The following is a 17,975-nucleotide window of genomic DNA, read 5'->3' on the forward strand; positions in this document are numbered from 1 at the left end:
ATGCCTGGGTGGCTCAGTCAGGTGAGTGCTGGACTCTTGATTTCAGCTCAGGGTCCTGGGATGGAATCCCAGGAGTCTCCAGGCTGCTTCTCTCCTGTCCACCTCCATCCCCACTCTCTCTAAAATAAAGTAAAAATAAGGCATTCCACTCATATTTCCCCAGGCTCTGAAGAACTAGTTCACTTATAGGGGCACTCTCCAAGTAAGTGGGTTCCAATACCGGCTTTCCCTCGGACACCCTGTGGCTAAGCAGTTTGAATGGCACCTTGGTTTCAGGTGGGATCTAAGAGCTATTTGTATCTAACTATTGGGTATCCCCAAACCCTCTTCAGTAACCACAGGAGGACAAACCAAAGACAAAAGTATCTACTTACTGTGTCCCAGGCTTCTTTATTTAAGAAAGTGATGAGTGATGTGGGGATTAAAAACAAGAGCATCCTTGAACTTCACCTTTCCTCCAACCAGCCACCCCCCTCCCCGAAACTCCCTGCCTCCACACCCTTTGTGTTCCCAGATCCTTTCTTAGTGAATGAAGAACTTAATCCCAAAGCCCTGGTACAAACCCCAGGTTCTCCTTCCCTAGCGCTCCCTCTTCCTCTGGCCCCCATTCCTGGGAAGGGCCAGCACCTCAATTTGAATGCATGGGAGAGCCCAGAGTGGTGACAGACACAGAGGGAAAGCCTTCACCCTCAGGGAGAGGGACTGAGGAGTAGAGCGTAGTGAAGTGAGGGCCCCCATAGCCTGGGGTACCAAAATGGGGCCCTGGCGCCAGAGGAAAGGATACTGGTGCCCCTGAGAAAGGGGACCCAGCAGCCTCAAAATCCTCTCGTTGCGAATAGTCACTGCTTGATCGTTTGCCCTTCTGCCGACGATTGCAGAACCACACTCGGACCACCTGGGATGGAAGACATGAGGTACAGTGACACTTGATCCGAAGCTCAGGGAAATGGGGCTGGCTTTGCTTAGTCATTTGGCCCAAAGCCAACAGGTCTAGAGCGGTTGGAGGGCAAGAGGCAGAGCTAGGGACAGGGAGGTGGTGACGGGGGAGGAGACTGGAGGACACAGGGACAAGCCACTCACATCCTTCTCAAGGCCGAGCTGCTGGGCAATGTGGCTGATCTGCTGCAGGGTGGGCTTCGGGCACTGCAGGAACATGTTCTCCAGGTTGCCTCTCACTCGGTTCTCAATACTTGTTCGCTTTCTCTTTCGGGCCTGCACAAGGGTCTCTGCTTTGCATATCTGGGGAGATAGGGAGTGAGTGGCAAGGGAGGAGAAAATGGAATGGCAGGCTTTGGATCTCTTGAGCACCATGAGGGTAGTGACTCCAGAGCTCATTGCTAAGGGTCCCCACTGACTAGATGGGTCACCAGCAACAGATGGTATGAAATAGAATCCTGGAAGTGTGGGTCTAGACAGGCGGTTCTGGACCCCTTTCCCAACAGAACCAAGGAATTCTATTCCATCCCACTGAGGATTACTGCCCCCAAGGAGAGTGACAAACCAGGGACAGAAGCATTGAAAACTGGGCTAAGACTCGGGCAGTTCCCTGAGCCTCCCTCCCCACCCTCACCTCCTGTAGATTTTCATTGTTGTCAGCTTCCTCCACCCACTTCTGCAGCAGGGGCCGCAGCTTACACATATTCTTGAAACTGAGCTGCAGAGCCTCAAAACGGCAGATGGTAGTTTGGCTGAACACCTTCCCTGGGGAGGCCAGTTGAAAAAAACACAAGGTGAGGCAGGAAGGCAGGAGGCAGTAACTTCCTGACCCCAAGACCCAGGGCCTCCCCATCTTTTCCCTCCCAAGACCCCACACCAGGGTTCTACTTCTTCCCACAGGGAACTCAAGGTCCAGGTATTTTTTTTACCCTCCCTCTCTACCCTATTTCATGTGTGGAGGTAAAGCCTGCCCCTGCTCCCCTGCCCCCAAAACACCCTTCCCTTGCTCCCCTGGTGGGAAGAAAAGCCCAAGCTCAGGCATGTTCTTCCAGAGATGTGTTCCCTGTGTACTGTGAGTCAGGACAATACTGAGGGAGACCCACCAAAGAGAACCCCCAGGGTGAGCCCCACATCCGCCTGAGTATATCCTAGGGTGATCCTCTTCTGCTTCAGGAGCTTGGCAAATTGCTCCAGGTCTTTCTGCAGGGCTTTGATGTCTTGGGACTGCATCCAAAAAAGGCAGAGGATACATAAGAACACAAATGTGTAACTTGTCCGTCCCCCTTCCCACCTGGACCCCAAGAACCTGACTGGCCTCAAGGAATGGTCCATGGAGTATCTGCACCCAGATTATCCACCAAAAATCTAGTTATGATTTATCTACAAACATCATTCACCCCAGAAAACAACGCATCCAGTCCACACAGAGCTCCATGCATGCACAGACGGAAAGGCAGGCCCTGGTCTCCATGAGAGCAAACACCCATCCAGTTATGAAGGGAGCTGCTGCCTGTGAGCCCACTAATACAAAAGATTTTATGAGTATGACCCCAACTTGAGGCGGTTTTGAGACTAGACAAAGTAAAGGGCACCACCATGTCTCTAATTGTCATTTCAATATATTCTCCCCCAGTGTGCTTCCAGAGTAGGACAGGGCATGTATAGACACAAACACACAACAAAATGTATTTCTGAAAAGGTGTGAATTAAATGATAGGTAGACAGCTGGTGCTCATTTTTAAAATCAAACTATTCCTTATTTTTACTCTATCTTTTGGCAACACACAGGCATTCTCCTTGATGAATTCAACAGATTTAGTGCTCTTTCTGTAAACCAGTGGCTACACAACTGGACAGAAAGCCCTGGCCTCAAGGGGCTTCCATTCTAATATGGAGAGACAAGTAATTATCCAGTATGTTACTAGGTTAGAAGCACTATGGGAAAAGGTACAGCAGAGTAGATTATGGGCACGGGGACAATTTTAAATAAAAGAAAGTGATGCTCGAGCACCATGAGTGGTGCAGGGTGAAAGGCTGAGGGCTAGGAAGGGATGAGGAGAGGAGCTCACGAAATCCAAGGGGGAGCAGAGTAGATTCTGTGGATACTGTGGTCCGTGAAACGGGGAGCTGCTGAATGGATGTGGAGTAAAATGATCTGATTTTGAAATGTTCACTCCAGTTGACATGTTGACATCAGACTAAGGAGGCAACTTCAGTAAACACCCCCCTCCCTCCCGCATCCGGCATCCCACCCCATCTCATCCCCCATAGACAGAGGGGCTGGGACTAGGGCGGTAGTGATTGCTTCAGGGTGTATTTCCAAGGCAAAGATAGCTTAGTTTCCAAAAGATGGGATGTAGAATGTGAAAGGAATGAGGACGACCGGTTGGGGCCTTGAGCCACTGGGTGTTAGATAGGGTGGAGCAGTTCATGTTGCCATCCCAGCAGGAGACAGAAAATGTGGTTGTCCTGTCTACAAGGCATGTGAGCTTGAAGGTAGATGAGAGGAAGCCAAGGTAGACAGAGCAGAAGGTGATGGACCGGCACTCCAATGAGGGCAGGTGGCCAAAGGGACCAGAAGAGCAGCTAAAACCTCTGTGCCGTCCCGGAGGCTTTGAGAAGTATTCCGAGGGTGATCAATCCCATCAAGCTCAAAGAGGCCAACTTCGGCTCAGTTCATGCTTCAGACCTCTAAATGTCTTCCGCTCCCCATCATGGCTAGGTGATGGGGAGCGGAGTAGGTCCAAATCCTACTTTGGGGATTTGAAATACAGTAACCTCGGCTCAGATCCTAGCTTCATCAGTAGTTAGGACCCGTGAAACAGGCTAATAATGCCTCCCCGGGAGATTTTGTGCCGGTTAATGAGGTAATGATGTAGGTAGGCACTGAGCACACAGTCAGGCACTTAGGAAATGGACCACAATTGGCATCCATTATCATTCAAGGCCCAGTCGCCTCCTACAACGTCTAGGACTCGGCTGGCTGAAGCGCTCGCACCTCCTTCTGGGAGGTCTAAAGGCTTAGTACTTGATCTCTAATTGCTTACACTGGTCTCTTTGGAGGGCTGGAAGCTACATCCTTAAGAGTCCTTGGCAGGGGGATGCCTGGGTGGCTCCGTGGTTGAGCGTCTGCCTTTGGCTCAGATTGTGATCCCGGGGTCCTGGGATCACAATCTCCCTGCAGGGAGCCTGCCTCTCCCTCTGCCTCTATGTCTTTCATGAATAAATAAATAAAATCTTCTAAAAAAGGGAAAATCCTTGGCCAGGGCTGGACACATAAGTCTTTCAGGCCCTCAGCAGACCCTACGTTTGGGGAATGGCCTGGCGGGGACATCCACCACTTCAGTTTTTGTCTCATTTACAACTTACGGAATTAAGGCCGATATCAGTTAAAGTTCTCTACGAGGGGGTGCCAGGGGGTGCACTTGCGTAATGGTGACTCACTGGCCCCAAGGCAGAGGTCAAGGGAAGGCAAGCCCTAAACTTGACGGCAGGTAAACCCAGCCCCACGCTTCACACACAGCCCAAACAGGAGCTTCTGGCAGAAATCAGTCACACCCTACACTTGCAGGAACAATAACCCTAGGATAAGCACTGATTTTACCCTCAGGCCGTACTTAACCCGAAGGCCAAGGTCCTGAGTCCCGCAGGGATCAAATTTTCAAGAAGGGTTAAGGTGGGAAGAGGGTCTCAACCCCCAAGCTGGGTCTGGTACTGGGCTGGTCATCAGAGCGATGCCACCCCAGTCAGGCCAGGCCTGGAAGTGGGAAGGGACTAGTAGACGCGGGGGGCAGGGGGGGGCAAGGCCAGCCTGGGGCAGCTTCCGACTCCCGGGGCTGCCCCGGCCCTCACCTGCCCAGCGCTCTGCCTTGTGGCTTCTCGGGCGCACACCCCTCTCTGCCCGGGTGGCCGCCCCAGCCTGGTCCCCTGTCGGGCTCCGGGCCTAGGAGCCGTAGGCCACCGCCTCCGCCTCTGCCTCCCGTGGCCGCCCCCCAACCCGGCGCCCCAGCCCGGCTGCAGTTCACTCGCCTCCTCGGGGTTTTGCTCCAGCTTCTCCTTGTCCGGCTTCACGACCCCGGGCGGGGCGGCGCAGGGCTCGGGGGAGGCCCCCTCGGAGCTGCCCTCCAGGCCGGCTCCCCGCTCGCCCTCCGGCTGGGAGGTGTCCAGGCCGCCTTGGGGCAGCAGCCCCACTCCCACCTGAGGTCCACAGTACGCCATCCCCCCGCAGAACTCATAGGGCGGGGGGCACGGGGGGAGCCCCCACACCTCGGCGCCGGGTCCCACCCCGGGCCCGAGGGCGGGCGCGCCTGGAGGCCCCGGGAAGCTCAGCCAGGTCCGAGGGTCACCCCAGCCGGGATCCGGCCCTCCCGGCCCGTCGCCTCCACCGCCCGGCGGGGGCGAGAAGGCCAAGTCGGAAGCCAGGTGTCCCGCCATGGGGAACAGAGGCGCCCCAAGCCGGGGGCCTGGAAAAATGAGGGCTCTCCCGAGGGCTGCTCAACACCTCTCTCCCTCCCCAATCCCACCCACTAGCCTTGACCTCTGGCCCCGCCCCCTGGATGGGTGGAGGACCAGGGCGGTGGGGGTGGGAGAAACTGAGGCGAAGGGCGCTGGCCTGAAGGTGGCGGTGGTCGGTCGCTCCAGCTAGGCGCCCGTCAGAGCCGTCTGGGGTGGCCTAGGCACCTCCTCCCTGTTGTTCAGGAGCCCAGGTGCTGGACCCCCCTCCAAAGATTCTGGCACCATCTCCTGACTGGGCCCTGCCATCCTCTCAGCCCCTAAACACTCTGGAGTGTGCCTGCGTGGAGAGTCACTGTAGCCACCCCTCAACTCCTTAACAGCCACCGGTGCTGTGCTCCCTCATTCCCAACCGCCCCACACCTCGGCATTCCCATCCCAATTACTGGCCAGCTTCCGTTACACCAAAGCCACAGGTGCCCCGTAGCCTTCTGCCCAGCCAGCTGAATTCCACCCCATCTACAAGGACAGGCTGCCAGGCAAGGCCTCCCTTCTATGCCTCAAGTCTTCTGCCCCAGAGCCCCGTACCTACCAGACCCAGGGACTGGCCTCCACTTCCCCTTCTAAGGCCCAGACTCTGGACTGACTGGGCCCACATTCTCTAACCTTTGTGCAGACAGAGCACTTGGACACATTTACACCCCAGGCCCCCCACAAGGAGACCCCCACACTGGGTTGGTTCTTCGTCTCCCATCAGAGACCCAAATATCTAGCCCTGTTGTTGGCCGTTCCTCCTCTAGCCCTAGGCCCTGGCTGGGGAGAGCCAAAGGAGAGAGCTGGGCAGAAAAAAAGTATCTGAGTTCAGGTTCAAAGAAGCTTGGAAGGCACTGGGGGAAGGGGGCAGCACAATGGCCTTGGCTGGACAATCCCAGTCCCCAGAGGGGGCAGCTCTAGCCCTAAACAAGTGCTCAACCCTTGAATGGGCCTGGATGGCTCCCCTGGGGTCAGCTTCCTGCCCCCCAACCCCCAGCCCCAATCCCCCACACAGAATCCCCCTCAAAGCAGCTAAAAGAACTCCAGCAACACCACCCCCCTATCCCCTCAAAGCCTGAGCCTCAGACGGGGCCCCCCATTGAGACCTAGGTATCCTGCTCCCCTTCCTCTGGAGGACTGGGGCGTCCAGCCTCCTCATCCACCCCTCCCCCAGAGCCCCAGGCCAAGGGATGCACTTTGTTTAGTGGGGCCGGTTGAAAGAAGCTGAAGAGGTGGAGAGCGATTTGGGGAGGGGGTGCAGGAAGCCTGCCCTAAACTCTCCCGCCCAAGGTCTATTTTCCTGGGCCTTCCTGACTGTCCTGAGGGCCCATACTGTTGGCTTAGTACTTGATTCTGTTTGCAAGAGAATAGCTCTCAGGGATCCTGTCTATGAAGGAGGATGTCTGCTCCCCAAACCTGCCTTAAATGGAGGCTCTAGAGTAAATTGGGAGATGGGATCAGAGTTCCCCACAGCTTGAGAGGTGAGAATCCTGAGCTTAGGGACACTGACCTCTGCCGACTTTGAGGCCTGTCTTCAACTGGGCCCATCTGTGGTTGTTTGCTGGGGCGAGTGGCTCAGTGTCTGCATTCTGAGGGGCTGGGTGTCCTGGTGGGGCCCTCCTGAAAGTGGCCTGCTGTCTGCACCTCAGTATCCAGAAGGCTTTTGAGCCTGTTTTTCTTTTTTCTTCTGACCTGTATAACATAGCCCTGTTCATGTGCCCATCTCTATGAATTTTTTGGACAACTAACTATATGCGTGACTTCAATACCTTTCCATAGGTCTGTTGAAAGATCTAACTGCATTCACCTCTAAGCCACTAACTGCCCAAAAGGCAGATAGATTAAGAGGCCAGGTGGGGGTGGAGAGACCCGCTTTAGAACAGGAGGGGGCCCCTCCCCAGCCATCTCTCCCACCCCCCCGGGACAGGGCCATCACGGCACCTTTGTCATGCATCTATCTGCTGTCTGCCAAGAAGGCAGCCTCCTGGAGGAGGGGGAGGGGCAACCATAGGTCTTGGCTGAAATCCCCTACACCAGTGCTTCTCAGAAAGCGTATTTTACACTCCCAGAACTCTGTCTCCCCATGCCAGTCCAGGCTGCCCCTGCTGCCTAACTTCCCAGCGACTCCTCAAACACCTTCCCAGCTTCCCTACTCAACACCACCCTTTTATTTTTTAGATTACAGTTTGCAATTGCTCTAGGTGATGTTTCTGGCCTGGGCAAGAGGCCCATTCCAGAGAGACAACCGGAAGAGGGGTGGGTGCTAGGATCCCTGGTCAGCTTGTAGTGGGACACCTGAGCCAGGTCAGCCCCATGCTCCCCTGGAGACCTACTCAGAACCTTAATGACAAGTTAAATTTGTCTAGAGCCCAAGCCAGCCCTTCCTGGGATTCTTGGGGGCTGACCCAGGCTGAGACATGCTCCTCTCCCCATCTCCATCCTCCCATTGAGCCTGGGGGAGGGGGGCTATCCTTCTGCCAGCCAGCTGTCTGCAGGACAGCCCAAGGTTGTCTGCCTAGAGGAGACTTAGAAATGAGATTGAGTCACCAGACCTGGCTCAACTTTCCTGGGTCATAATTATAGAATCACTAAAAAACTTCAAGTCCCCCAAACCAATTTAGGGCTGGGCTCACAAACTCTCCACATATACCTTTATTATATGACCTTGCAATGTCAAGGCCCTTCACAGAGACAAATGGGAGTATCTGGTTGCAAGGCACTCACAGGAGACTCAGGGAGGGCAGGCAAGGTCCACACTCCCCATGTGTGGCTGGCTGGCTGGCTGCAAAGCGAGGTCAGCCAAACTGTCCCCTTGCTGGGGCATCGGGGTGCTGTCTGGTTGGGAGAACCACCTCAAAGGGCTCAGATGGAGACCAGTGGAGACCTGCCCTACACCAGTGTAGCAGACCACTTATCTTGATTTCTGGGTTCTATCAACCTGTAGGCAAAAGAAAGCAAGGAGGGCTGAGGTGAGAAGGTTCAGGCTTTGCCTACTCTGGGAGATTATCAGAAGTCAGAAGTCAGGAGTAAAATGTCCATAGAACAGGGTTCTTGGTTCTGGCTCTGGCTCCCTAGCACCTCCCCTATCAGTGCCTCAGTTTCCTCACTTAATAAGGAGGAATTGGATTAAATGAACTCTACATTTCCTTCCAGCCTCAACATAAAATTGCTGCCCGGTTCCTATATTCCCCTCTATCTACCTTTGTCACGCGTTTGCCATGGGAATATAGATTTCTCTCTGCACACTCGTGAAGAGAAATTGGGGTTGGAGGAGTGGGTGGGGGCACAGTGAGAGGCTGGCACTGGGCTTTTCTGCACCCCACCTCCCCACCCCCAAGCAACCTTCCTGGGAGATCTGGCAGGTATTCCCACCAAGTCTGATCAAATTACGTATGAGGATTTTGAGAGGCCGGTGGTGTGCTCTTGATTTTCAGTGCTTGGGAGGTTACAAGAAACACCAGGAGGTAAACTTATCATGGAAAACAGACCCCAGGTGTGTGTGCACAGGCACCTGTGTCTACTGGGAAGGAGACACCCAGGCTAAAAGCCTGAGAGGAAACAAAAATCCTAACTGACTCCTTCTTCTTTTCATATTGCTTCGGTTGCCCTCTTTAAATCCCTGCCTCAGGGATGCCTGGGTGGCTCAGCCCTTGAATGTCTGTCTGCCTTTGACTCAGGGCATGATCCCGGGATCCGAGATCGAGTCCCACACTGGGCTCCTTGCAGGGAGCCGGCTTCTCCCTCTCTCTGTGTGTCTCCCATGAATAAATAAAATCTTTAAAATAGATAGATAGATAGATAGATAGATAGATAGATAGATAGATAGATGATAGATAGATAAATCCCTGCCTCAGCATCAGAGAGAGAGAGAGAGGGAGAGAGAGAGAGAGATGTCAGAAGATCCCTAGGGTCATTCCCGGCTCTAAGATTCTAAGCATCCCTGATGTCCTGCCCTTCTTCCAGAGAAAGGTGTACGGTAGCACCCACAGCGATCACCGCAGAAGGCAGGAGCCCACAGAAGATCCAAACTGTGTGTGTGTTGGAGGGGTGCTTAGAACAAGGAAGCTCTGAAAGGTGAGGCCATGGGGGTCCCTGATGGACCAGCTAGACTCTTCCCTCTTCTACCTTTACCTGGGCCACCCTGACTGCTCATCTGAGCGCCTGCAGAGACCCAGCATTGGCTGGGTGCTCCCCCAAGACAGGAGGGCCTCTGTTCACTTCAAAGGGCATCTCAGGCTGTAAGTAGTCCCATCCCTCAGGGGATCAGGTGGCTTGAGGTCCTGGGGATTCAGGGTTCAGAGGCAGCCTGTCAGCTAGATTAGTTGCAGTACTGCTGGAGGACAGAGGCAAGGGCCCCACGTGTTGGGATGGGCTCCTTTCCAGGGGCTTTACAGAGAGTCACACACAGTAGTGGGACAGGGAGGAGCAGTGGAAAGGAGACCAAAAGGCCTGGACCAGGGAACTTGCTGCCTCTAGTCTGGCCAAAATGTCATGCATCCATATCGGGCCATGCCCTACCCTGAGTGCTCCTGGGTGCTAAGCCCTGGTGGAGAGCCCTTGAAGACCAGGTGGAGAAAGGGTTCACCAAATACATGGGAGAGAAGGCAAGCAGAATGGCTAGGCTGGTCAGCCAGGGAAGTATGCTCAGAAAGGGCGCAGGTAATAAGATGGAAATAATGAAGGAGTGGTTGGCTGAGAAGCCTGCTTAACTGGGTCTCTCCATCCCCCCTCCCCTCCCTCTGACACTGATCAGTCCACACTTGTCACTCCAACCTAGTCTGGGCCCCACCCCAGCTCCCAGGTATTTCCTTTCTTTTCTTTTTTTTTTCCCCAGGTATTTCTGAAGACAGTAGATGCAGCTCTGGGTCAGGAAGCCTTGCTCTTTCCTCTTCTCCCCACATGCAGTTCTGCTTTTTTCTCGGCTTGCTCTTGCTGGAGTGGAAAAACTCCCACATGCTGAGAAGTCCTGGCCTGTGTTCTCCGACACTCTGGTTCCCTAGCGACTCACAAACTACCAGTGTCTGGAGGCCATGTGACTCTGAAATGCCAAAACTCCTGAACACCAAAGTTACAGGAGAGCAAACAGTGGCTTTCTCCACCTCCACTCCCACCACTTCCCAAAATGCCTGGAATTCCCTTCTCCAACTGATTAACCTTCGCTCATTCTCCTAGACCTGTCTCCACTCTCCTGCATCCCAGCAAAGTCACGCTGCATCCCATCCTCCAGCTCGTGCAGCAAGTGGCTTGCTCTGGTGTTCCCTGAATACACTGCTCATGCCACACTTATGGCACTGATGACACTGGGTCTTGTCACCTCACCACGCTGAGACTTGCTGAGGGTGGAAAGCCATTGCGGTCCCTGCACAGCATCCTGCTGACATCCAGATCTAAACGCTATTGCGGACTGTATGGCCCACGGCTAATGTAAATGAGCCTCTCTGAGCATCTCTGAGCCCTACTTTCCTCATCTGGGAATCCGAGATAAAAATAGTAAGGACTGGGCAGCCCCGGTGGTGCAGCAGTTTAGCGCCGCCTGCAGCCCAGGGCATGATCCTGGAGTCACGGGATCAAGTCCCACGCTAGGCTCTCTGCATGGAGCCTGCTTCTCCCTCTGCCTGTGTCTCTGCCTTTCTCTTTCTCTCTCTGTGTCTTGTGAATAAATAAATAAATAATTTTTTTAAATAAATAAAATCTTAAAAAAAAAGAATTCAAGGACTGGTAGCTGCTACTGTCATGTGTATTATTGGTGATGCACAATGAACAGCATTTTCATGACCCTCAGATGTTTGCTAGATAAAAAAAGAAGATGTAAGTTAGAAGGTGCTTCACTTCAGACCCCGACCAGTCTCCAGGGTTCCTGTGAACTACTGGTGGGGGTAGGGAAGTGACTGTCAGAAAAAGGCCAGTTATTTCCCAGACTCTGGATTTGAAAAAGCTGGAATTTTTTTTTCACCTGAAGAGAAGGCTTGGGAGCCCAGAGGCAATGGGGAGTTCTATTCCTATTCCTCTGCTGGGCTAAGGCGGGGGAGTTACACTTACATCCTACATTTGCCAATACTCAACACCTAATATGCAGTCTTTTTGGCATCACTGGGTACATGGGTTTGGGTTCAGAGATATAATCCCTTAGGTGGAAGGAAGAGATACTATCAAATCTCAGTGGAGGATGCTATGTCTAGAGCACCCGGCATATTTATTTGGTGCCCAAACTGAATAAATAGTTGAGTGATAACAAATGCCTGGCTCCGTATCTTTAGGCCTGTAGTGAGTCTTCCACCAAGACTGCCCCCTCCCCCCCCCCCCACCACCACCCCCAGTCACCTTTGTTGTAATTGTTCTGTTTCATCAGGCTCCTTGGCATGATGATAAGGTGCTGAGCTCTGACATTCAGTCTGAGAGTCAGCTTCTCCCAAGCTCTGGGACCATGGCCTGGCATGAGAAGCCCCATGCTCTCCTTGCAGCACTATAAGAAAGGCTAGTCCTCCAAGTAGTTTGAGACTCCTAAGGGGCTTTGCCCAGCACTGAGCTGGGAAAGAGCAATGAAGTTCTATCGCAGAGTATACCTGGCTGAGGGAAAATAAATGGTGGTCAGGGTTTATCCCTCACAGGCTTCAACATATGACATGGCCCCACAAGGTTCCTGTGAGAAGGTGAGGCTGTATGACTACTTTTAGGGCACCAAAGGGATAGTAAAGGAAATGGAGAGTGAATAGTGGGAAGGAAAACTTTTGTTTCTCAACAGGCTCTCACCCAAGCTCATTGCTTTAAATAGTAATGACCACCAGTATCTAAATCCCTGTACTTCACGTCAGTATGAACAACCACCTGTTGGCCCTCTTGACCTAGAGTCCTACATTGCCTCAAACTCAACACATCCAAACTGAGTATATCCTTAGCCCCCCCCCCCCCCCCCATAGAACAACCAGACCCTCTTCCTATAATCCTGATAGGTGACATCACCATCCAGTCTACCCACTTACTCAAGTCAGAGCTGGGTTGTGGTGTGGGGAATGACCTTGATGCTATAGTAGCCTGCTGGTGCAGTACCAGGAAGTCATCCCAGAAGTCACAGAATAAAAAGGCTCACAGACTAGGGCACCTGGCAGGCTCAGTCATTGGAGCATGATTCTTCATCTCAGGGTCGTGAGTTCGAGCCCCACATTGGGTGTAAAGATTACTAAAAACAAAAATGAAATCAACTTTATTATTATTATTTAAGATTTTATTTATTTACTCATGAGAGACACAGAGAGAGAGAGGCAGAGACACAGGCAGAGGGAGAAGCAGGCTCCATTCAGGGAGCCCGACATGGGACTCAATCCCAGGACTCCAGGATCATGCTCTGGGCCAAAGGCAGGCACCAAATCGCTAAGCCACCCAGGAGTCCCTGAAATAAACTTTAATAAAAAGGCTCATAGAGGGGGGGATCCCTGGGTGGCGCAGCGGTTTAGCGCCTGCCTTTGGCCCAGGGCGCGATCCTGGAGACCCGGGATCGAATCCCACATTGGGCTCCCGGTGCATGGAGCCTGCTTCTCCCTCTGCCTATGTCTCTGCCTCTCTCTCTCTCTCTCTCTCTCTCTCTCTCTGTGTGACTATCATAAATAAATAAAAATAAAAATAAAAAAAGGCTCATAGACTAAATTAAGATGCTTGACACATGGTTTATTGGATAAGGGTAAAGCACACAGTGAGGAGCAAGAGGAAAGCAGTGGGGTACAAGTTGGATGGAAGGATCATACAGCCTATATTCTAGGCTATTCAATGTGCATCTGTCCTGTCAGACGGACTCCTCCTGAATTTCAAGTGCCTCAGATCATATATTTAGGGTACATGAATATCATGAGCACCTGGTTGGCCTCCTCTCCCTTTCTTTCTTTTTTCTTTTTAAAGATTTTATTTATTTATTTATTTAATTTATTTATTTATTTATTTGAGAGAGAGAGAGAGCATGAGCAGGGAGAGGGGAGAAGGGAGAAGAAGAAGCAGATCCCACTGAGCGCAGAGCCTGACACGGGGGCTCCATCCCAGGACACCGAGATTATGACCTGAGCTGATGGCAGACGTTCAACCAACTGAGGCACCCAGGAGCCCCAGCCTTCCCTCTTTTTCTATCTCAGTTCACAGGAATACATTCTATTTACTTGTCAATGTCTAACATGTCTCACAAATTACCAATGTACTTACCCTCATGCAACACTTCTGATAATTACATCCATCCCATTTGTTTTCCTGCGTTTTTTTTTTTTTAAGATTTTATTTATTCATGAGACACACAGAGAGAGAAGCAGAGACACAGGCAGAGGGAGAAGTAGGCTCTATGCAGAGAGCCTGAAGTGGGACTCGATCCCGGAACTCCAGGATCATGCCCTGGGCTGAAGGCGGCGCTAAACCGCTGGGCCACCCAGGCTGCCCAAAATCTGTCCTCCTGATACAATCAGTGATCTATCTGGAAACACATATCTTACTGCATACCACTCTGCTGCTCCTTCAAGAATTCCCTTTGTCCTCGGGATGACTTCCAAGCTCCTTAGCAGGCTAAACAAGGCCTCTCAAAGGCTGACTTCTCTCCCTTCATCACCAATTACTCCCTGCCTTCACTGGACCATCTTGGAACAGGAATGTTTGAGAATCTCTATAGTCCTGCTGCTGTTCTATGTCCCAGAAACTGTCCTCTATCAAAGGGAGTTTCTTTCCTCTCTTCTGCTCCCCCCACCAGCCACATTAAACTCTTACCCTGGCCTCAAATCATCTACTACAGGGCAGCACCCCTTTATTTCAGAGGTGAGCTCTCCAATTTAGGGGTCAGTGGCTAATCCATAACACACACACCCTCCACACTCCTCTACAGCTGTACTACCCTAAGGGACCATCCCTTTTCTTGTCGAAAGTTGACTTCTTGGCCTCCCTTTGATCCCTGGGCTATGCCCTTCTATCCAGCAGGGAAACCCAGTCCTGAGTGGCACCTCTTTTTTTTTTTTTTTTTTCTGAATGGCACCTCTTAAGAGAGATGGGAAGGTACAATGCAGTGCTCCCCAAGCTCACCAGAGCCTAAGAATCACCTGGGTTATTTGTTTTCTAGTCTTTTTCTTTTTTTTTCTTTTTCTTCTTTTTTTTTTCTTTTCTAGGCTTTTTCTCTCCAGAATCTGACTCAGGAGATTTGGAGGAAGCCTAAGAATATATTTTTAAAAAATATTTATTGGGGATCCCTGGGTAGCTCAGCGATTGAGCACCTGCCTTCAGCCCAGGGTGTGATCCTGGAGACCTGGGATTGAGTCCCATGTTGGGCTCCCTGCATGGAGCCTACTTCTCCCTCTGCCCATGTCTCTGCCTCTCTCTCTCTCTGTGTCTCTCATGAATAAATAAATAAAATCTTTAAAAATAAAATAAAATAAAATAAATATTTATTGATTTGAGAGAAAATGAGAGAGGGAGAGAGAGCACAGGAGAGAGAGAAGCAGACTCCCTGTTGAGCAGAGAGCCAAATGCGGGGCTCGATCACAGGACCCTCGGGTTATAACCTCAGCCAAAGGCAGATGCTTAGCCAATTCTACCCAGGAACCCCTAATTCACAAAATATTTTAATTTATTTTTTTTTTTTCTGATAAAAAAGCAACATCAACTATCTCAGAATATCACGAAGAAAGCAATTGGTTGTCTAACACCCTTCCCCTCAAGACAACCACTGTTGTCAGCTTGGTGAATGGTCTTCTGTATAGTAACCTGCTTTTTTCTTTTCTTTTCTTTTCTTTTCTTTTCTTTTCTTTTCTTTTCTTTTCTTTCTTTTCTTTTCTTTTCTTTTCTTTTCAGGTTTTATTTATTTGTTCATGAGAGACACAGAGAGAGAGAGGCAGAGACACAGGCAGAGGGAGAAGCAGGCCCCATGCAGGAGCCTGACGCTGGACCTGATCCTGGGGGATCAAGCTTCAGACTGAAGGCAGGCACTAAACCACTGAGCCACGCAGGCTGCCCGAAACTGCTTTTTATTTTATTTATTTATTTATTTACTTATTTATTTATTTATTTATGATAGTCACACACAGAGAGAGATATAGGCAGAGGGAGAAGCAGGCTCCATGCACCCGGAGCCCGACGTGGGACTCGATCCCTGGTCTCCAGGATCGCGCCCTGGGCCAAAGGCAGGCGCCCAACCGCTGCACCACCCAGGGATCCCCGAACCTGCTTTTTAAAATAAAAAACAAAGGCAGCTCGAGTGGCTCAGTGGTTTAGCGCCACCTTCAGCCCAGGGCATGATCCTGGGGACCCTGGATTGAGTCCCTGCATGGAGCCTGCTTCTCCCTCTGCCTGTGCCTCTGCGCACTCCCCCCCACCCCCGTGTGTGTCTCTATGAATAAATAAAATCTTAAAAAAAAAATAAGATTCTAAACTTTTTTTTTCCACTTAGTGAATACCTATCTCCTCAAATCTTGCTTTTGCCTTCACCTAAACATGATGTGGCAAAGGTCAGCAGCCACTTCCTAATTGCTAAATCCACCAACTCCTTGCACCTCTATCCTGAGGTGGTCTCTCAGCAGGCTGTGGCCCTGGATCTTTCTCTTGTCACTGTCCTGCTTGGGAGCTGACTCTTCTCAAGCCTCCCTGACAGCCTTCAGTGCCTAGGCAGTGACATCAGGTTTTCTGAATCACTCCCTCAAGCCCCAACCTCCAAGCATTTTACAAGTTTTGCCGGGAGAAACCCATTCATCTCTGGACTTCTCTTGCAGCTCCTACCATCTCTCTGCAAGTAGCTGATTTGTCAAGTCTATTCATTTTACTGCCTTGCCTGAGATCTTTCAATGAGACCCTCCCCGCCACCCTTAAAAATAGTCAATTTCTTGGCCTGGTTCCTGTGGGGGACTGGGAATTGCCTCGGATTTGTGATCAGAAGGTCCTAGATTGACATTCCTTACTCACAAACATACCAACAGCACGAATTTATGAAATAGCCTAACTTCCAGGCTTGCATCTCTCATCTGTAACCCAGGAAAATAAGACCTAAAGTTATATGGCTGAGATTCAAGAGTTTATTAGGTGCCCAGACAGCAATGACAAGAGTGAGCACTTGATTTAGTTGGTGTCCTCCCAGCCCCAGGCAGGTTTTCAGATCTACCTGTGGTTTCCAGAATCCCACTCTAGCTGTCCCCCAATCTAGTTTGTCTACCCAAGACCCTGCTCATCTCCAACAGTCAATGTTAACCACCTCCTCTCAAGTCTTTCTGCACCTCCACAGGTAGAACTCACTCCTCTGCTGGAAAGCCTCAAGACCCTACATATTCTGCTGTGATAGCAGCTATGTCTAATATTTCTTTGCACTAATCTGCTCAGTAGTATCCATCAAATTGACACCCTTTAAGACCAGACCTTATTCTTCTTTGCATCACTCATGCCCAGCAGGAAGTAATTAGTAAGTGGGGGTTGCAAAAAGGAATTTGACGTAAAATTCATTTTTTCTCTTCATCTCCTGCCATGCTGTAGGACAAAATGTAGGGGTTAAGCTTAAAGTTCATATGTGGGGGAGAGGATTCAGGGTAATCTATTAGTTCGAGGCAGCTAGTTTCAGAGGAAACGCTACCCCTAAGCCAGGGGGCGTTACGTCTTCTCAGACTAGGCAACCTCCAGCTCCCCAGGCCTCTCCAGCCCGGCTCCAGGAAGTGGTCACAAAGGGCCTCATATTAGAGGCCACAGTTTGGGGGCGGTGGGTTGGGGTGAAGGGGAGGGGTCTACACAATCCAGCCTCCTCACTACTCAGCGCCCAAGTGTCAGGCCTCCAGCGGTGGAAGTGCAACACTCGGCCTCAGTCTCCCGGGAGGTCAAGGCTCCTGCTGGGCTGCGGGGCCAGCGGTCGGCTGGCTCGGAAGGCTCAACAGGGCCCCCCACGCCGGGTCCCGCAGCGAGCTGTCCGCAGCGAGCACCGCAGCGGCGAAGAGCTCCATTCATCCGCAGCTCCCAGTCCTCCGCGCCCCGGGCCCCAGCGGCCCCTCCGAAGGCTCCCATTGGGCGGTATCTGCCTGGGAGGCGGGACTTGCCCTTTCCTTGTATCCCATTGGGCCAAATCCAATCGGAGGCGGGATTCTGCGCTCCGCAGGTGGGGACGGGTGCTTAGATCCGCTTGAAATTCGGGATTTTGCGTCCTTGGTCACTGTGGCCCTATGAGTGTTTTAATTCTCGGATTCCCCACCAATTAAATATCATGTTTTCAAAAATTCACCTTCATTTCTGATTTCCAAGCCTCCGACCAACACCAACTTGCATTCTCAGTCACTTGAAGATGCATCGGAAGTTTTTTTTTTTTTTTTTTTAATTGTGGTAAGATACACATAACATAAAAATTTACCATTTTAACTTTTTTTTTAAAAAGTAGCCTTCACGCCCAGCGTGGAGCCCAACAGGAGCCCTGAATGCAGGACTCTGAGAAGACTTGAGCTGAGATCAAGAGCCCCCATGCCTAAAAGGCTGAGCCACCCAGGTCCCCCACCACCACCATTTTAAAACGTTTATGTATTTAACTAATCTCTACACTCAATTTGAGGCTTGAACTCATGAATGACCCCAAGATC

The 17,975-nt window shown here is 51.5% G+C and overlaps 1 protein-coding gene across 1 annotated transcript; it reads right to left on the bottom strand.

Moving 5' to 3' along the window:
• Positions 1–628: 628 nt before the first annotated feature.
• POU5F1 (POU class 5 homeobox 1) lies at positions 629–5,370 on the bottom strand. Its single transcript, XM_025990646.2, has 5 exons — positions 4,966–5,370; positions 2,040–2,160; positions 1,571–1,701; positions 1,081–1,239; positions 629–895 (listed from the first exon to the last, which is right to left on the bottom strand). The coding sequence occupies exons 1-5, from the start codon at positions 5,368–5,370 to the stop codon at positions 629–631; spliced, it is 1,083 nt and encodes a 360-aa protein (XP_025846431.2).
• Positions 5,371–17,975: the final 12,605 nt, after the last annotated feature.

Source organism: Vulpes vulpes, chromosome 1 (assembly GCF_048418805.1).
Source record: "Vulpes vulpes isolate BD-2025 chromosome 1, VulVul3, whole genome shotgun sequence".
Classification (NCBI taxonomy): Eukaryota; Metazoa; Chordata; class Mammalia; order Carnivora; family Canidae; genus Vulpes; species Vulpes vulpes.